Source organism: Mirounga angustirostris, unplaced genomic scaffold, assembly GCF_029215605.1.
Source record: "Mirounga angustirostris isolate CCGP_5_RB_7025 unplaced genomic scaffold, mMirAng1.0.hap1 SCAF_3, whole genome shotgun sequence".
Lineage (NCBI taxonomy): Eukaryota > Metazoa > Chordata > Mammalia > Carnivora > Phocidae > Mirounga > Mirounga angustirostris.
The window spans coordinates 37065048-37087273 of record NW_026991711.1 but is presented as its reverse complement, the minus strand read 5'-3'; the positions used below and the strand labels follow the sequence as shown (position 1 = coordinate 37087273).

Here is a 22226-nt window from a genome sequence, read left to right as displayed (position 1 = left end):
AAATGGCGTTGGGAAAATTGTACAACCAAATGTGATTTTGTTTTGTTTTGTTTTTGCCATGATGTGTGTTTTATTTTCATTAATCATACAGATAATTTGCTATAATATCCCAGGGCAAACCGGAGAATTTGGCAGTCCAGTTGTGTGGGGGGGGAGCTGAGAGACCTGCAGGCTGGTGGCATCAGCACAGAATGCCTGGGTTCACAGTGCAGCTTGTTGCTTGTGTCCATCTTGCAGGTGGCTCTTCTTTGTCCACATCACGACCGAGTGTCAAAGATGACAGGGTGGTTCTTAGGTATCCTCTAGGTTCTTAGGAAATTTCACTCTGCTTCTCCTGCTCAACGGTCTCTTTGGTTGGCAGGGTGTTCTTCTCCTGTGTCTCCATTTTCTTCAGCTTGGCCTTATTGAAGCTGGCGACTCCCCCCATGTCTGGCTTGCCTGCCATTTTCTTAAAATGATATGTGAAGTATCCAAGATCTATAAAAACTTACCTAACTCAACACCCAAAAATCAAACAATCCAGCCAAGAAATGGGCAGAAGCCATGAACGGACATTTCTCCAAAGAAGTCATACAAATGGCCAACAGACATGAAAAAATGCTCTACATAACTTTGCAGCAGGGAAATACAAATCAAAAACACAATGAGATACCACCTCACAGCAGTCAGAATGGCTAAAATTTACTAGACAGGAAAAAACAAATGTTGGCGAGGATGTGGAGAAAGGGGAACCCTCTTAGACTGTTAGTGGGAATGAAAGCTGGTACAGCCATTATGAAAAACAGTATGGAGTTTCCTCAAGAAGTTAAAAATAGAGCTACACTATGACCCAGCAATTGCACTACTAGGTATTTACCCCCAAAATACAAATCTAATGATCCAAAAGGGCACATGCACCCCAATGTTTATAGCAGCAATGTCCACAATAGTCAAACTATGGAAAAACCCGATATGTCCATCAACAGATGAATGGATAAAGAAGAGTGGTGTTTGTGTGTGTGATATATATATATATATATATATATATATGGAATGGAGTATTAGTCATCAGAAAGGATGAATACTTATTTACATCGACGAGGATGGAACTAGAGGGTATTATGCTGAGTGAAATAAGTCAATGAGAGAAAGACAATTATCATTTGGTTTCACTCATATGTGGAATATAAGAAACAGCACAAAGGATCATAGGGGAAGGGAGGGCAAAGGGTATAACCTAGAAATATCCACAGAGAAGACATGCAAAGGTCAAGGTACATGGGAAGGGGCACAGAGCTTCCACGCTCTCTCCAGCATGCCACTTTCCCCAAATCTCCATGTGTTCACCAAATAGAAATCTCTTTGAACCCTGTCCTTTTGGGGTTTTATGGAGGCTTTATCACAAAGGGATTATTGATTAAGTCATTGGCCATTGGTGATTGAACTCAATCTGAAGCCCTTATCCTCTCCCTGGAGACTGAGAAATGGAATTGAAAATTCTAACCCATAATCACATGGTTGGCTCCACTGGCAGCCAGCCAGTCACCACCCTTAGGGTTTCCCAGACTTACCTCATTAGAATAATAAAAGGGTGGCTCAATTCGTTAAGCCTCTGATTCTTGGTTTCAGCTCAGGTCATGATCTCACAGTTAGGAGACTGAGCCCCGCATCGGGTTCTACACTGAGCACAGATTCTGCTTGAGATTCTCTCTCTCCCTCTCCCTCCGTCCCTCTCCCTCCCACCTCTCTCTCTCTAAAATAAATAAATCTTTAAAAAAAGAATAATAAAAGATACTTTTATCACTCTCCACACTTAGGAAATTCCAAGGGATTTTAGAGCTGTGAGCCAGGTATTGCATAGGAAGGCCAAATAGATATCATCTGAATGACCAAATATATATTTTTCTTATAAATCACAATATCAAACTTACAATATTGTTGTTTGTGGTATATGAAACTATAATTAATTGAGGACTACTCAGCTAAGATTGACTTTCTTTGGGTGAAACTATAATCTCAGTAAACATTTAGTTTTTCTCCTTTATACTGTCTTTGTATGTTTATGCTGAAAATCTTATTTCAGATAATTGAGGCTTAAAATGGAGCTTATGAATTGTCCCATTCCTTTTGTTTATAATTTGATTTTAATTAAATATAATGCTTTGGAACAAGAACCTCATAAACAGATGTTTACCTTATCTTAATGAAGTGATGATTTTGTATAAATTTAATATTTCTGAAAGGATTCAGCTAAAAGACATTAGTATAGAAGTCTTCTATTTTTCTGAAGAGTGGTCACTCTACAGTAATAAACCTTACCACATTTCCTACCAATGCCCTTTGTGTGAATTCATTTTTAGAGGATGATAGACCTTCACCTTTCCTGTGGGATTGCTAATACTATCAAGAAGAACAAAGAACTTTTACCCTCTAATCTCCTGGGACTACTGCTCTCTCCTTGTTTCATCAGAAGTGAGGACTTGTCAGTAGGCACATTTAATCATAGGCCATATCAAGAATATCTTCTGGGTCCAAAATGAACCTAAAATCTCACTCTAAGCTTTTACATAGGTTACTGGACTTTACTAGTTGCTAAAGAGTTGTGCCGTTGCTTCTTATTGTAGGAGTATTGAGCCATAATACAATATAGTTTTAAAATAGATTATTATAGAAGAAAAGGCTACTTTTCGGGGCACCTGGGTGGCTCAGTCGTTAAGCGTCTGCCTTCGGCTCAGGTCATGATCCCAGGGTCCTGGGATTGAGCCCCGCATCCGGCTCCCTGCTCGGCGGGAGGCCTGCTTCTCCCTCTCCCACTCCTCCTGCTTGTGTTCCCTCTCTCACTGTGTCTCTGTCAAATAAATAAATAAAATCTTTAAAAAAAAATAAAAGAAAAGGCTACTTTTTCAAAACTGAATATAAAAATAAATCAATTATCATACATTTTAAAGCCATCTTATATTATTCACTATAGCATAATATTCACATGCACTGTGTCATTTAATTACCATAATAGCCAATGAGGATGATAAAAATATTGAGACTACAGCCAGTTTAAAAGTTGTTTCCAACTTTTTGAAGAAAGGGAATGATCCAAGATTTAAAGCCAGTTCAGTTAAACTGGACAACCATTAACTTTCTACTCTGTAGCATGGCCTTCTTAGTTCATAGATTTGGTAATAAATCTGAAAGTAATTCAGAAGGTGAATTAACACAACTAATTGAACACATTACTTTAAAATTTTAATTTTGGTATGTTCAAGAGTAATCATAAATAAGGAGTCTAATTGTTTCAGCATGATTTTTTTTGTCACCTTGGCTTTACCTTAATAAAAATAGTGTGCCCTGTGGTTAATTTCGGTACAAAATACTCCTCAGACTATACCTAGTTGTACAGTTTTTTAAAGTCATTTAAAAGGATTCAAAGAGAGAAACTAGAATACAATTCCACATACACACACAAAAATCAAGAATGGCTAATAAAAACAAATAAAATAAATTTTAAGGTAAAAAGTCCAAGAAAACAAAAAATGAGATTGTTATACTAGAAAAATAAGTAATAAAATATAAAAATAAATATTTATGGAATTTATGATTTGAAATAAATTAGCTGAAAATGTACATGTGTCAAATTTTTCTGTTTTGTATTTAGCATTTTGTATACATGGATTATGTGTTCATTGTAAAATTCATGACCTGATTTTTCCCCTTGTTACAACTATTTTAAATAAAAACTGAGCAAAAACATTCTAAGTTCTATTGCATATCTTGATATTAGCATCACGCTCTAACCAACTGAGCTAACTGGCTAACTGCCAGCATATCTTGATATTAACACATTTTGATTTCTTGATTTATTTTTATTTTCTTTTAACCTGGTTATGCAACAAATTGTTCATCTAGTTGTTTTTACTCTTAAATTATTATTCAAATATCTTCTATAAGATTGTTTATGAAATCTGCAGATTTTCTTTTCCTCCAGTTCATTGTGTGTATACGGGTGTATGTGTAATTTTTATAAACACCTTCCTCCTGGTTTGTTTAATTTTATTTTTTTCATTTTTCTGACTTATTTAAATTCTTTAGTTTGTTAAAATGATTTAAGTGCTTAACTCATTTAAGTCCCCAAATCAAGACTCTGAAGAGCTAAGTGTAAGCCAGTCCATTATGAATACATGGTCTTATAATTCTTTGTTTCCATTTACTTTCACCCATATTCTTTTTTAAAAATATTTTATTCATTTATTTGAGAGAGAGAAAGATCATGAGCAGGTGGCAAGGGTAGAGGGAGAAGCATACTCTGGGCTGAGCAGGGAACCCAATGCAGGACTCCATCCCGGGACCCTGGGATCATGACCTGAGCCAAAGGCGGACACTTAACCAACTGAGCCATACAGATGCCTTTTTGCCCACATTCTTCAAGATTTCTTTGCATGTCTTTGCATGTCTACATACTTCTGCCTGAATTCTTTGATGTTTTTATCCTCCCTTTTTGTTTTTTTTCAATATTCCCTTACTCTTCTTATACCTTTCTTTCCTTTACAGTGCTGGATGATTTTTCAACTTATGCTGTGCTTTTTTTCTTCTACTGTATATTGTAACTAACATCTAAATTCAAAAATGCAATAGTCACTTATTAGATCCTTTGCTTTCATGAAAAACTTTTGGCAACATTTTTACCAAAAGTACGGTCATTTTTTAAGATGGTAGTAGTTATTTAAGTCAATTTGCTTCTAGTTAATTTCCTTCTTTATTTTACATCTTTTTATTAACTCCCATATTTTTTCACTGCCAATCATTATTTATATTCCAAAGAGGAGCCAGGAGAATGCTATAAAATATGCAGATGATTTCCAGGAATGAAAGTATGTTTCTGGGTCTCTGTCTTTGTCTTCATCCCTCCATCTCTCTCTGTCTCTGTGTCTCTCTCTATATATACCTGTATCTGTATCTATATCTAATCTACATCTATATCTAACTATATCCAGATGTGTGTGTGTGTGTATTTAGCCTTTACTTGCTGGTAATAACAAATACCAGCAAGAGAGTTTACCATTCAGTTATCCCTTTGCCCTGTCAAATGGAAAATCCTCCAATTTTTTCTTCCACCATCTCCTCCCTGCTATTTCATGGGTCAGATCCATTCACTCTGATCTCTCTCTGTTCAAGTAATGGATGTTTCATTTTGTTTTTTAAGGTGTGCACCTACTTTGGAAAATTCCCTACTCACTCAACATTTCATTATTTTTATTTTTATTTATTTATTTTTTTAAGATTTTATTTATTTATTTGATAGAGAGAGAGATAGTGAGAGAGGGAACACAAGCAGGGGGAGTGGGATTGGGAGAAGCAGGCTTCCTGCAGAGCAAGGAGCCCAATGTGGGGCTTGATCCCAGGTCCCTGGGACCATGATCTGAGCCGAAGGCAGACGCTTAATGACTCAGCCACCCAGGCACCCCAACATTTCATTATTTTTAAAGTGTAAGATATCCACTCTGCATCATCTCATATTCTGCAACACATTTTTTTTTTTATTGAACTTGGAATTTTTCTTCCTACTCTTACATTTAGCATGAGAGCTTGCCCTATTTTCCATTAAGATGGAATTGGGATTTCATGTTCACCTCAGTTTCTCTGGATTCAAAGAAAAGGAGATAATGCTATCTTAATGCCATTATTTTAAACACAGAATTTTCTTCTGGGTATTGTACATAGCAAAATAGCTCTCTCACTCCAATCTATTGAAAATCCTCAACACAAGGGTTTGTTAAAACAAAACAAAAAAAAGAAAAGAAAAAAGATGAAGAGAATTTTTATAAAACTTAAGTGCACCTTAGAATCTCAATTCTACACTATTTCTTTCCATATTTAAATATTCAAAATATATTGAACCTCTTCATATAAAAAGTACTCTGTGACATAAAAAAATGAGTAAGATAACAGTTCAATTCCTTAAGTTGCTCACAATTTACTTATAGAGAACATATATACATCTAATCACAATACACGTCAGATGGTCTAAAATCATAACTGATTAAGATATAATGTGATTTGATAAAATAAAAAGATGACTGTTGAAAGGATCATATTTCTTTTCTGAGTTATGGAATTATGACAGCACACCATAAATATTCGTTTCAAGTTATCCTCATTAGGTCTTAAAATCTTTCACTTTAGATTTACAGTGGTCTGGAAAGACTGCTATTGTATCACTGAATACTGTAAATTACTCATCAATCAGCATTTTTTATGTTAAACTGAAGTTGTGATATTGTCTGAAATATGGCAATAATTAATCCCTTACAAGTCACAGGTGTTTCCCTATAACCTTTCAGTGTCATTCTGTTTATGTCTCAGTCCCATATTAATAAACCAGTATGTCATATCTGTGCTTTATGCAGGTAAAGGACCATGATCAATATTTGTTGACATTTTTGGCTTGTCACATAATCACTAAATTATATTAATTTTAATGACTAAAAATTTAATACTTCATTTTGTGTTAATTTTTTTCAAGTATCTCTCAACCCTGCTCTCTTTTAGGATCCCCATGAGCAAATGTCTAAGTGTGAATTTTGTTTATAGACTTACTCTTTCATATACTTATATTACTGCCAAAATATATTAAACAGTTTTCTCTGAGGACATATTATATTACATACACAAATGTTGATATTATCTCTGTTCAGCTGGTAAACATTTCTTTTTCTCAGATAGCTTCATATTTCTAGTTAAAGTTCCATTTGTTTCCCCAGGCAGCATAGAAGATATAGTTTATGCTCTCTCAATTGCCCATCACCCATATCAAGAAATCACATACTTAATTTTCAAGATATTTTATACCTTGGAATATACTTTTATGTTAAGTAATACAAATGACTCTGTAAGTACATTATTCTAGAAAACAAAGACATAAATTTAAGAAATCTTAATACCAAAATTGAGGTGACTATAGAGAGCAATAAATTTTATTTTAATAAATGCAGTTGCCATAGTTGAATAATTCAGGACTCCCAACACACATTTTCTCTTGATTAGTAACAATATAAAAAACTATTGAGCATTTCCTATACACTATAATTAATAATCAGGAAAGATCAGAGAACAAGTTAGAAATGTTCTTTGTCTTATTAAAGTGGGAAAAACAGACACTAAAGAAAATATTACATACAATTAATCATATATTTGCAACTGTGCAAAGAAGAAGTGTCTTTTAAGCTGAAACCAGAAGGATGACCGGGATTGAATGAGCAAAGATTTGGAGATAGGAGGGAGTAAGCATTCTAGACATACAACATATGGGGAGGTTGAGAACCGGATGAGAACATTAAAATCAAAGACCAAAAGAAACCTAAAAAGAGTGAATCATAGAATAAAGAAGATTCTCAGAGAGTTTAGATAACTGTGGCCATATCATGTAACACATATGGTCATGATTTTGGACTCTACCTGAAGGATTTTATTTGGGGAGGGTAAAATCCCAATATTGCTTTTAGTTACTGTGTGGATTATAAATTAATAGGTTGTTTAGCTATAGTGTGGGCAAACAGATGGACACTAGGAAGTAAAATTCTTTTTTCTTTTCTTTTTTGTTTTTGTTTTTTAGGAAGAAAATTTCTAAAAGCTGGTGGATGAGTATAAATTTAGAAAGATGGAAATTTTGAGATAAATTCCCTAGTTTCTGGCATAGTCAACTTGAAGGAACTGCTTTTTACTGAATTGAAGAACACCAGAAAAAAATTTTTTTTTCATTTTACATAAAAGGTGTTGGATCTTTTTTATAACATTGCTATTTTGAGGAACAAATGAAGTTTCAAGCAGAGATTTATAAAATAAAAATATTTATTGATTAGCCATTGAATGTTGGAGTTGGAGATACAGAAAACATACAAAATAGTTCTCATGGAGGTTATAGTAAAGTGAGGGGAACAAACTAATAGAACTAAGAGTAGTAGGATATATGTGCTAAAAGGAAAAATTAGATACGTGATTCAAAGGAATAAAGGCTGAAGTAATAGCTGTTTTAGAGAAGGCAGGTCAGAGAAGGCCTCTGAGCAGGCAGCTCAGTGACAAGTTGTGAGTGTGTGTAGGGGAGATGAGCATTCCAGGGATCAAAGCAAATGCCTTGAAATGATGAGTTTGTGGATGGAAATAGCTGACTTCACAATAAAGTTGATTTGAGAATTATTGGTTTACATCTGACAAGTTCAGTCTTGGGATTAAATGACATATTTCGAGCTTTAAGCCTGAAAACTGAATTCTGATACATTTTCCTATTTAATGTCATAATTAGTCTCAAAAAATGTTTAAGTTCTTCAAGATTAATATAGTCACTGCTTCATTTAAGGTTCTGCAAGAAGGCAACTATGAGATACTTTGGAAAAAAAGAAGAGTTTTTTAGAAAATTATGGGCTAGGATATTAAAGCACACTCTTTCCAAGTCAAGCCATGTAAGTTTGGTGTTAATTGATTTTTATTTATTTATTTATTTATTTTGCCACAATAGGAAGTGGTTTCCTGAGACTGTAATGTTTTGGCTTAAGACATGGATTTAGTTGAGATTCTGAACAATTTTCAGACATTAAGTTGGTGCTTCTGGCCTCTGGCAAGGTGGAGGGGGCCATGCTTATATATCCAAAAGGTTCAGTTAGTTTTGGACTTCAAAGTTCTTGAGCACATTCACCAGATACTATCAAAGTCTTATAGCCTCTATCCAGACATTATCTATGGTGGGAGAGGCTTCCTATGCTGCCAATTCAACTTTAGCTGAAGCCTGGTTTTCATATAGTTAGATTCTTTCTCTATCTTCATCACAGTGTGAATGTCTTATTGGTGCTGTAATTACTGTATCCTTTATAATCAGTGCTTGTGTTTATTTTCTAGCAATATCTGCTCTGAAATCCTAAGAAATCTAAGTCTCCTTCAATACTACCATAAAATAGTTTTCTTTGATTTTCTAGTTCTCTCATTAAATAACCCCTAAAAGTAGGTCATGATTCTACTACTATTCTGTTCCAGTGATCTACTGGTCTATTCTGTCACAACTATTTCTGCACACATGCTACACTATCTCTGCAGTTTTATATTTAGTCTCAAAGTTGGGTAATGTCAGTCCCCCAACTTTGTTCTTCTTCAATTGGTGTTGACTATTCTGGGTCTTTTGCCTCTCCACATAAACTTTAGAATAAGTTTGTATAGGAAAGTTGGTTGACTTCTGTATATTTTGTATGTTAACCTTATATCCTTCAACTTTGCTATAACTGCTTATTAGTTATAGGAAAATTTTGTTGATTCTTTTGGATGTTCTACAGAGAAAATCAGGTCATTTTAAACAAAGACCATTTTATTTCTTCTATCTCTATTATCATACTTGTGTTTTCTTGTCTTATTGCATTAGCTAGTACTTCTATGCAATGCTGAAAAGGAGTGGTGAGAGGGGAAGTTTTTGCCTTGTTCCAGATCTTAGTGGAAAAGCTTCTATTTTCCTACACATTAATTTTTAAAGCCTAGAAATCTGTAATTACTCTTCTGGTTAAATTATAAATCATTGTTTTTCTGTTTCTAAACTTCAAACCACATAATTTATTTCAAAGAATAAACGAATCCACAGTTTATGTTGAAATATTTTTTTCTATATTGACTATTTAAATCAGATTATCATTAAAACTTTTATTAATTTTAATTTAAACATGCACTAATATTAAGAAAGTTGAAGTAAACTAAGGCACAATTTCATCTGTATAATAATCACTTAATAAAAGTGTACAGGCCCTATGAGGAAATGGAACTGAAAGATATATATTGAGAAATTAATGTTTACTATTTAAAGATCTTTATTTATTAAAAAAATGTTGTCTGTGAATTAGCATCTCAAATGTGACTTTGACTTATCATTCTTTCTCTATATCAAAGAGCTTTTGGTATTTAAACAAGCTTTTTATCTTTTCTTAATATATTTAGCATAAGTTTGGTCTTAGAAAGATGTAAAACTTGGATATTAATTATTTTAATTTTCTCCATAATGAGACACAAGCAAAAGAGAGTTAAGAAATTAAAAAATTCCTATAGATCTTTAACACACATACATACATTGTGGTACATACAAAATTGTTGCTTTTTAAATTAAAACATGAGAAGCTTTTTAGAAGTTGATATTTTAACAAAAAAGGAAAAATGTTAAAGAGCAAAGAACCTGAGGCTATTACTCTATATCTCAGGACACATTTTTAAAAGTATGAGTCAGTTATATCCACTACCAAATAAGAAATGAGTTTCAGTTGAAAGTAATCCTGGAAAGAAAAATAAAACTATGTATCAGGCTGATTACAATGGATGGAGTGGCATAACTTCAAGTGCTAAGAAATCAAGTTCTATAAAATTAAATAAACTAAAGTTCAAAGGTTTAGCTTCAAATCCCTATATTTGAGGCTATGGAAATTGGATACAATTTTACAAGAGCAGGTTTTTTTTTTTTCTTTTTCTTTTCCTTTTTCTTTCTTTTTTTTTTTAGAGTGGTTTTCAGAATTTCAATCTTTTATTAGGGAAACTCAACATTTTTTGCTAGTTTACATCAATGTATGTACCCTGCTATATAAATCAGTATCAACAAAACTGAAAGAAAGTAGCATTCCATTTAGGTTTTTATTTTATTTTATTTTTTTATTATGTTATGTTAGTTGCCATACAGTACATCATTACTTTTTGATGTAGTGTTCCATGATTCATTGTTTGCGCATAACACCCAGTGCTCCATGCAATACGTGCCCTAAATAAGTCAGTTTATGAATCTGAGAACATCATTCTTTAAAAATAACAGCAAAGTATATTAATAAAGATTCACGAATATATTGCTATTAAATTGTAACTTGTTGATGTGATATTTAATGCCTGCAATTATGTATTTCATAATAAAGTAATGAACAATTTCCTAGAAATGAATTAATATAAGGATTAATGTGAGCCTTAATATAGATTTGGCCTAGTGGTCTATGAAACTAAAGCCTTTGATTATGGGGAATATATTTTTTCTTTAGTTTTATTATTTTTTTCTTATTTTTAATGATTTAAACATATGAGACACTGGATATATGTTTGTTAAGCAAATTATTGAATCAACAAATGTTTTAGTTATTTAGTAGTATATAATAGTAAAGGTCCAGAAATGCTAATATCAGTTCATGATAGAATTTTCACTATTTAGAAAGAGATAGTCAACTGAGTTTATACATATAAAGGACTTGCAGTGGTTTTTCTAAGATTGTATTACATGCATTACTTATTGTTAAGATATTTTTTCTCTTTGGGATAATGTTTAATGAAACTTATTTTTCCTACTTTTTGTTTTATTTCACTATACTAGAGTATTATTTCCATACAGCGTGTATTTGGGAAATATTTTTTTAAGTTAATGAAAAGCTAATAATTATGCTGAGCAGTAAAGGAGATGCAACAAAGAGATGGCCACTGGATGATCTTACAAACCTTCAGTGACAATGATTAGAGCAATTTCAATGTAGTTCCAGGGATAGATACTTAGAAAGAGTGGCTCTAAAAGTGGAGCTGAACATGAGAGGACAGAAATAACAAATAACAGCGCCAACAAATTTTTCTCTAAACTGATAGCACCCAAGAATAATGTATCACTCATATGTCTAAATCCAGGAATATGCTGTGTGTTTTCTGCATACGACATCTTTTCAAAAATATATTTGAAAACCATTAATTCAATATGTTATGTTTTGTATAATACCTAATTATTTTTAGTTTATTATGACTGTGTCCTAATTATACTTATAATATGGAATATTTATTTCTCTTTTTGTTAATAGAGTTGGGAAATTTAATAAATGGATTGCTTACTTCTTTTTCTGTTTATGTTTTAAAAAGCTTATTCCTGGGGCGCCTGGGTGGCTCCATCGTTAAGTGTCTGCCTTTGCCTCAGGTCATGATCCCAGGGTCCTGGGATCCAGCCACGGATCGGACTCCCTGCTGGGCAGGAAGCATGCTTCTCCCTCTCCCACTCCCCCTGCTTTTGTTCCCTCTCTTGCTGTGTCTCTCTCTGTCAAATAAATAAATAAAATCTTAAAAAAAAAAAAAAAGCTTATTCCTGGCAAGGCATGACGTACATATCTAGATCTTTAGATCTATTTGTTTATCATTATATTCATCTTCTTATACCTATTAACTTGTATTTTTATTATGTTACACAGTTTTGTCTATTGTTAAGTGCGTTATCCATAAAGAGTATTTATATATAAGTTCTCTACATGTATGCCTTTTTAATATCCTATGTACTTATTTTCTCTTATTAACTTTACTGTCTCCATATTTTGGCTTTATTGTTTGCACATTTTTTAGTATCATTCATTTAGATTAAAAAAGGAAAAGCTAAAATTAAGGCTATGCCTTTTTCAGAATGCATCTGGTGATGTATTCCAATAATTATTTTATGCAACATGACAGATCATTCAATCCATGATAATAAGACTTATGTAGTGTTTTCTCCAGTGGCTTGGTTATTTTAAAATCATTAATGATTTGTTATTAGTTCTTTTGCATTAAAATCAGGAAATATGTATTGTAATATATCCATTCAGTATATTGAGATTTCCATTGTAGAAGTATACATAATTTTTCACATGTTCTATACACGTGGCAGAAGACAGATAGATAGGGATAAAGATATCTTATATTTTACAATGTTCAACATAAAATAAATATTTGAAAACCATGATTTTATAATCCTGAACTCCAGAGGCTTTTTATTTTACCAACAAATATGATATTATAAAGCAATCAGATAAAACTATTATCTAGTGTCCATAGAAAAGATTATTAGCTCTGTAAGTAAACTATACTGATGCTTTCCAATAATATTATTTTATGAAGACATGTAGTGCACTCATATACTCACTATAATCTCAGAGAATATGCTGAATTTAAATTGAAATAGTTAATTTTTTCTCAGAATATATACTATTCAGGTATGTTATATTACATTTGTGTTTTCAAGGTCGCAATAACATGAACTTTAAATACACACAAGAACATGAGCAAGATAGTAAAAAAAAAATTTTTTTGTTTACTTTTTATTGACTTAATAGTGAAGGACATCCAAGTGATAACTATTGAATATTTTTCCAATTACCAAAAGCCATTCTTTAACACCTTTTCTCCTGCCAAAATAATTCAGTGATCAACAATGTGCCTTGAGTACAAAATTAACAAGGAACCAACACACCGATTGATATTCTGTGCATTCACAATACATAATTCTGTTAACATTTATCTCAAGGATATTTTATGCAATATTGATTTTTTCCCTTGTTGAATCATATTATTAATGTTCATCAAAATAAAGAGACTGTGTATTGTAGCTGATAAGAAGACTGGTTGAATAAATATAAGATGACAAATTTATTTCATGTCATTTATCAGAGAGGTCTCAAAACTCACATTCAGCTGTCTTAAAAGACAGCTGATGGGTCAAGAATGGTGAGAACTGAGACTTGACTATTGGTTTAAGAGTAGTGATGCCACTGAAGACCTAACTAAGCAGTATCAATGCAGTGACGAGGCCAGTCTCATTTGCAGTGGTTGAAAATAGAATAATAAGAGAAAAATAGAAGACATCAGTTTTGGTGGCATCTATAAGAAGGTTTGTGGTTTGCAAAGAGCTAAGAGCAGTGCAGAGAATGGTAAGGATTGGTTGTGGGGTGGTTTGTGGTTGTTGTGATTTTAATTTTAAGATATATATACAGTGGAATAGTATTTGGCCTTACAAAAAAGAAAAAGAAGGAAATTTTGCCATTTGTGACAACGTGGATGAAACTGAAGGACATTATGTTAAGTGAAATGAGCCAAACACAGGAAGAAAAACACTGCATGATGTCAATTATACATGGAATCTGAAAAAGTCAAACTCATATAACCAGAGAATATAATAGTGGTTGCCCAGGTACTGTGGAGTGGGGAAAATGGGGAGATGGTGAAAAAGTACAAATACTCAGTTTTAAGTTAAATTAAGTTCTGGGGTCTAATGTACAGCATGGTGATTATAGTTAAATGCATTGTGTACTTGAAATTTGCTAGGAGAGTAGATCTTAAATATTCTTACCATACACACACAAAATAGCTATGTGAGGTGATGTGTTAATTATCCTGATTGTGATAATATTTTCACAATGTATATGTATATAAATCATGTTCTATACCTTAACAAATCATGTTGTACAGCCTAAATATATACAATTTTTACTTGTCAATCATTCCTCAAGGAAAACTAGGAAAAAATTTAAAAGTAGACAACTTTTTATTAAATAATAGTGAGAAGTGCCAGTAAAGTGAATAATACGATGTTGGGGGAGACAAACTGGAGAATTGTCAACATGAATTCTTGGAATTGCATAAAGGAGATGCAATTTTTATGTACACATGATGGTAAATATTCTTCCAGAAATACAGTTAATTTGGAGAAATGTAGTAACAGGAGAGAAGTCATTGTGGGCTCAGATGCAGATAGATATGTGTAACGAATGGGGCTAGCATAATGCCTCCGGAGGGTTTCATGCCTATGTAAAATAGGTGGCAAAGGCAAAGTCATTAGTAGTAAAAACTTAGCTGAGATCTAAGGAAAGAAGATGATCCCTTAAAAATATCTACAGACTGGGATAATAAAGAGAAGTAAGAGAGTAAAGGGGCTGGGGAAATTCCAGTAAAATATTAGGACTCAAGTTAGTTATTGTGAATTTAAAATTTGTTCATTAGGAGCACCTGGGTGGCTCAGTTGGTTAAGTGTCTGACTTTTATTTGGACTCAGGTCATGACCTGAGGGTCACGGGATTGAGCCCCACATTGAACCCCACATGTATTGGCTCAGCACTCAGCAAAGAGTCTGCTTCTCTCCCTCTACCCCTCCCCCTGATCAAACATGCTCTTTCTCTCTCTATCAAATAAATAAATAAGTCTTTAAAAAAAATTTGTTCATTACTATGGCTTTGAATTTTACCCCAGCCATATTTACATATAGCGTTAAGGTGTGTAATAGTCTGAGACTGGATTTTGGTTTACTCAAAATAGTAAAATGAAGTAAAGGGGCCATGAGACTTAAGGTCATATGAAAGTTTCTGATGGTGTTTTAGATTTTAGTGGTTGATATATCAGGATAAGTGAGTTTGAGTCATAGGATACAGTGTTCAGAGATCGGAATAACCAGAATGAAAATTATGAGAGATTGCTAACATCTAAGATGTAAACATGGCCACGAATAACTGAGATAGTGTACGAGACAATAACACAGGAGAAAAAAAGTTCAAGGAACTGAGATGCCAAGTAATTGGTAATATTTATGTAGTAATAATATTATTACTACACAGAGAATTATAATAGGAATAGTGTTGAAGAGAATGGGAGTGGATCCAAGTTCACATATTTTATTGTAATGTCTATAAAGGGACAAGCTAGTATTTTTTCTATATTGCTTTTTTGGTATTAGTGTACTCCATTCTTGAAATACTGTAGTAAATGTATTATGCTATGACTATATTTTAGTGTATGATTTACTGTTGGGCTATAGTTCTCTTGTGGTAATTCAGTGAGATAAAATAAGGGAATAATGGTGATTTCTCCCTTCTTTTTGGACCAGTAGCATCTCTTTTCCTGTGTCCTTAGTACTGAGACTTCTCTTGGTGTTTTTGGCAACTTCTCAGTTACTGACATCCCAGGAGTATAGATCCTTGACTGGAGCTGTCATACAAAAACTAAACAAATACACACCAATCAAACCACTAAAAGAAACTCTTCCCTCGTTCTCGCTGACAAGAGTCAATCTTTCCATTGCTCTAAAAAGAGATGATTTCTCCTGGATGTTTTGCTATCTATGCTTGCTGACCAATTCCATGACTGGGGCCCATCATTGGGTCAAAGCTGGAGGAAAACAGCAACAAAACCAAAAAACCCCACTGCTGTACAGGACTCTTTTCAAGTTTTGACTTCATTTTCAATCTGCCTGGACTTATTTATTTTTCACAGTCCTCATATAGTTGTTCTTTGTAGTCTGTCCAGTGCTTTCAATTGTAATCTGTGGGGAAATGAGACTCCAGTAGGTTTACCTCATCTTTATCTGCACTAGAATTCTGACATTGCATTATTTAATTGATAAAAATAAACTTGTATCATTCAAAGGAAAAAATATCACAACCAATATTGGAAGGCCAATCTAGGTTTCTAGGAAACAAGTTTGCTGATAAATAAAGAGTTATGCTACCTATGGTTAAAAAACTGAACTGTGTTTCTCGTATAATTTCAGATTAGATTATGAATATATATTATAATTTCAGGAAATTATCTTAAGTACAAAGAAACAATAGTATAATAAATATAATATTCCCTGACATTTAGACAAAATTCTATTTGGATTTGTTTTTGTATAACTAATTGTGTGCAAAACTGAATTGTTTTTTTCCCCAAAATATTTCATTAGATAATAAATCCATGCTTTCTTTTGCTCATTATAATATTTCAAAATACTAATAATGATAATAAAATAAAGTGGAAATATCCACAATCATTCCCATAAAAAATATTCTACAACGTTGTGAGTAAAATTCTACAACAGCTTCAGAATGAAAGGAAAAATCATACCTTTTGTGAAGTGAAATCTGTTGTTTAGGTGGTGTAACGATATATATTTGTTTCAGTACCTGATAATGTTGTAATATATTTTTTCCTTGAAATATGGTAGCTATCCAATTTAAGTAAAAACAGCCAACACTGAATATTAATTAGTTTCTATTTAAAACCAGGACAATATGTGTTCAGTGTGTGTGTATGTGTGTGTGTGTGGAAAGGGAATAATTGGATTTTGTAACAAAAATGTCCAAGTGCCCCAGGCCAAAGATAAACAGTACAGTGACAAGAGTACTGTATCGTTCAATGTCATATTTGCCTTGGCTGCAGCATCTCATTAAAAGTCATATAAATTACTGTCCAGTTTTACTTCAATGGTTGGAAATAAATTACTTGCACATCTCTTGTGGATTAAGTTATCTCTATGCATACACATAAATCATGGCGAAAGAAACCAAATTACTCCCTAAATGCTCATAGACCCATATTCTTCATTCATAATAATGTGCATTTTAGCTATAGACATTTAATAGTGTAGTATAGTTAATATGCTTCAAAGATGACCCTATAACACCCAGAATTATTAACTACAACAAATCTGAACAGCAATTCAAGGCTGCCAGCTTCTTGGCAGTATAGTAGATCATTTTAATACAGGTTATACCTGATAAGTCTCAGCTGCTCTCTACTTTTAAAGGCAATTTCCTCTGCCCCCTTTCTTCAGGTCAATAAAAGAAAGAGAAAGTTAGGATAACTTAAGTTTCTCTGGCACTATAGTCTTTAAACCTGTCTTGCTTCATCTTTAGCTACTTAAAATTTCTCCTCTAGTAAAGTTCCAACTTTAAAACCCACAGAGTTAGTTTTGAAAAGGTATTACAGCAAAGATTTTTATTTGAAAAGTACCTCAAGCCATGATTTTACAATTGTGTTTCTGGCAGAACTGCCATAATTAAATTTAACATTGCAGGAGGAAAATTTTAAAAACAGACAAAAAACACTTCTGAATATGATGCATCCATTTTAAGTTATATCAGAGGTAGGGAAATTAAATGTCTTTAAACATACTTTCATTTTTTAAAATAGCAAAAATAAAAAGAGGGCTACGGAAGCTCATATTTAGTTTTTTTAGAGTTGCTTAAATTGCAACAAAAATTAAGATAATAAAATAATAAAAATTAAAATAAATTTGATTTAATAGGTTCTAGGCTTCTATAACTAGCAGATGGTTTGTTGAACAGAGTCTTATATTGTAATCCAAACATATCTTGCCCTAAAATAATTAGATGGTTTTGAAAATCATATGCAATTTTGGAAGAATTCAGTATATGATGAGCAAAAGGACTGGTATGTTTGCTTAGACTCATGCATACCATAGGTGTCACACAACAGCAAAATTTACTAATTCCCATTAGTACACATTGTTAAATGCTTTATGTTATTATAAATGCTTTATAATATTGGAACGTTATGGACAATATACTATTTATAAATTCATCCCTATCCACCATTTTTAAACATATTTTAACTATAAAAGTTATATTATGCAAATTTCCAAAATGTGACAACCAGTTATACTGGCCATATATGGGAGCATTTAATATAGCTCATATATATACACACATATATATGTGCATATATCTTAACATTAATTTTGTCTCTAATTATACACACCCTATTTTACAGGTTCAGAAATGTGTATTTTCATAATTTAGTAATTCTGAAAATTGTCAAGATTTAAATTGATATTGAATGAATTCCAGCCACTTCAAAAAAAAATAATAAGTTGTAAGGAGGATGTAATATTGTTGGGCTGGCAGGAGCAATCTGCCCTCAAGTGTAAATAATAATTATATGTGTTATATAGAGAGACTTTAAAATAATAATAATAATAAATAATAATAATGATAAAGACTAGGAGTGAGTCTTTTTGTTATCACCCTGTACTGGTAATTTTAAACAGTGTGACAGGGGCGCCTGGGTGGCTCAGTTGTTAAGTGTCTGCCTTCAGCTCAGGTCATGGTCCCAGGGTCCTGGGATCAAGCCCCACATTGGGCTCCCTGCTCCGCAGGAAGCCTGCTTCTCCCTCTCCCACTCCCCCTGCTAGTGTTCCTTCTCTGGCCGTGTCTCTCTCTGTCAAATAAATAAATAAAATCTTTTCGGGCGCCTGGGTGGCTCAGTTGGTTAAGCGTCTGCCTTCGGCTCAGGTCATGATCCCAGGGTCCTGGATCGAGTCCCGCATCGGGCTCCCTGCTCGGCAGGGAGCCTGCTTCTGCCTCTGACCCTCCCCCTCTCATGTGCTCTCTCTCTCATTCTCTCTGTCTCAAATAAATAAAAAATAAATAAAATCTTTAAAAAAAATCTTTTTAAAAAAATAAATAAATAAACAATGTGGTAAAATATTCCTCTATGACAAGACAGACCATTCCTGCCAAAAAAAGTAAAAACATCTCCTTGAGGTTCCTTTGTGGTATTTACATAAATTTTATTTTATTTGAGTATAGTTGGCACGCAATGTTACAATAGTTTTAGGTGTACACAGTGACTTGACAAATGTGTATATTATGCTATGCTCACCACAATTGTAGCTACCATCTGTCACCATACACCACTATTACAGTATCACTGACTTTATTCCCTATGCTGTGCCTTTTGTTCCTGTGACTTAGTCATACCATAACCGGAAGCCTGTGTCTCCCACTCCCCTTCATCCATTTCGCCCATCCCACACCCCCTCAAATGAATTTTAAAATAACACTTGTGATAAATCAATTTAAATATGAGTGCGATATTAACCAAATTGGAAGTGCAGATGAAATGCCAATATCCAAAAATGATACTAACAACCATCAAGGCTGTGAAGAGATCACTTTCCTAAGGCCCCACTTCCAAATACCATCACACTGAGGATTAAGTTTCAACATATCAATCTGGGTGGGACACAAACATTTAGACCATAGCATTGCTTATGTGAAGAAATAGCATTTTCAATCTGAAAATATTATTAAATCATTTAGATGTTTTAGATGTCTTAAATTTTAGATGATTATAAACCTATTATTCATAATTTATAAACTTGTTTTTCTGTATTCAGTAAATTTAACAAAGTCTAGATCAGCTCAAACATATTTTGGCTTCCCTTCATATTCATCTTATGGGGAAATTCTAACAATATTTGAAAAATGAATACAACCTGCAAATATAAAATTTATATTTTTTAAAAATCTGAGATTAGCATATTTTGTATTTTTTATGTTAACTCATTTTCTATTCTAAAGTTTTTCCCTGAGAAAATTGGAATTATTCACATAGTTTCCTTTTAAATCAGTGATATCCTTGCTAGGTTAGAAGGTTCCATGAAAAATAGCTGTCATTATGTGGTCTATAAAATATACATCTCACAGATGCTCGCATATTCTTTCCAAAGATGAGAGAAAATGTATCTACTAATAGGCAGGCATGCTGATTTTTCTTTGGTTCTGAAGAGTAATTGGGATGTCTTCTCAGAATACGAAAATGTGAGGGAAATGGTGCCACTTACACAGTAACTAATATAACTCCTGCCAATGGGAGCAGTAAGAATTAGGCAAAGGTGGGGGTGGTGAAGATTGATAGGCAATGGGCTAAGTCATTCATGACGTTATAGAATGTGTTTGGTCTTGGGTTTTAATGGAAGAGCAAAGGGAATTAATTAACTCAGTTAAAACTAGGAAGTGACATGATCATAGTTCTGTAAAAGCACTATGCTCCATGTAAAATTAAATGGACTGGTGCATTAAAAGACATGGGTACATCTGTTAGGAAGATTTTGTAATGCTCCAAATGGAGGATGAAGATAGAATGAAGGAGAGTGGTACTGGTAGGGATTCTCAATTTCAGGAATGTACAAATCAAAGTAAAATTCCTTTTTAATTTATCTTTTAAATGCACAAATATTACTGACCAATACCTTTTAATTTGGCAACAAGAGAATATTAGAATATATTATTTAGAAGTGCATTACAGATCATAACATATTGCTTTTCCATGATCACTTTGAATTTTTAAAGAGGATCAAAAATATTTTTTTAAGTTTCATGGTATTATAGTATTTTATTGTTCATTTCCTCTTATGGAATATAGAAAAATAAATCTCATGGTAGAAAGCCCCTGAGGCTATAGTATAGTTATATAGATTAAAGAATCAGGTCAAATTTGTGATAATATACTTCTCTTCACAAGAAAAAAATTTCTTACTTTTTTCCCCAGCTTTATTAAAGTATAATTGACAAATAAAATTATACAAATTTAAAGTGTACAACCTGATGATTTAATATATGCATGCATTGTGAAATGATCATCATAGTTAATTAATACACCCATCAGAAAAATAAAAAGTTGCAGTGATCTTTATCTTCAGAATTTATAATGGTACCCTGAAACAAATATATCAAAGGAAATTAACAAATCATTTCTCACAGTAAAAAGGTATTATTGACTAGAATAGTCATATCTGCCAGTGAATAGTAAAAAGTACATAATAATTCATACATGTTTGCCATTTGTCGAGGAATGTCAATTCTTTTGAACATTTGATTTATGTTAGTTTTATTTTAAATATGATATTAACTACAAATGTTCAGTAGTCTAGTACAGTATTTCAGTTGCTACTTTTTTTTTGAGATGTCCAAAATGGATTTTCACGGAAAAACCAATGTTAATATTACCATTAAAAAATGTTCCTTCTCTTTCACCTTGTCATGCTGAGAGTATGGAGAAGGTAGAAACAGATCAAAGACCAAGTGACTGTGTTCACTGATTGATTTTTCAGATCTCTAAGGTATAGCACCTTTCTTAAACATATAAATTTCTTTTTCTTTACACCAAAATTCTGGTTTATTTTTCTTTATCATAAAACACAAAAGAACATATATTCCTAATATATTCAAACTCTCCAAACCATTCTGAAAAGTTCTCCCTACAGAATCAGCAGCAGAATTCTTTACTTTTATTTCTATTAATCCAATTTTTAGGATGATAGCTTAACTATCCTATTTTATTTACCTTTAGAGAAAATATCAGAATTAATTTGATAAAATGGAGGATTATTGATGCTTAAAAGAGCATTTATTAAAATTGTGGAATTTGAACAATTTCATATCATTGTCTATCAGCAAAGCATTCATGCTCCTTGAAAATGAAAAAAAAAATTTTTTTCAAAAGCACCATCAGCATAGCTGTAGGCTTCTAGCACATTTCATTATAATATTATTAATAAAAATAAAATGTATTCATAAAGCATAGTTTATCTGGAATAAATATCAGAGTATGTCTATAGGCTTTCTTTTGTTTGCATACAATGATTTGTAATTCTGTTGCCTTGTTGGGCATATGTTCTTTTTCATAAAATAGAAGTGTGTACTGTATGGGGGAAGACTTATTTATATTAATATTTATTTTCCACATATAGATGTGATAACGTATGACAATTTTACATTAATCCCTTCTCTCTCATTAAAAATACAGGATTTAGTTTTTCAAAAAAAAATATTTGTTTTACTTTCTTCCATATTTTCATTTTGTTTTTTTCTTTTAAAAATAATTTCCCATGTTTTAATATGAGATACCAGTATTTCTTAAAGTACACC

At 32.6% G+C, this 22226-nt stretch overlaps 1 protein-coding gene across 1 annotated transcript; it reads right to left on the bottom strand.

Moving 5' to 3' along the window:
- Positions 1-310: 310 nt before the first annotated feature.
- On the bottom strand, positions 311-445 carry LOC123838629 (thymosin beta-10-like). Its single transcript, XM_045867543.1, has one exon. The coding sequence runs from the start codon at positions 443-445 to the stop codon at positions 311-313; it is 135 nt and encodes a 44-aa protein (XP_045723499.1).
- Between the last annotated feature and the right edge of the window lie 21781 nt (positions 446-22226).

What these genes read in the sequence shown, in the direction of transcription:
- LOC123838629 (XM_045867543.1), bottom strand. Translation starts at nt 445, where the DNA reads ATGGCAGGCAAGCCAGACATGGGGGGAGTCGCCAGCTTCAATAAGGCC.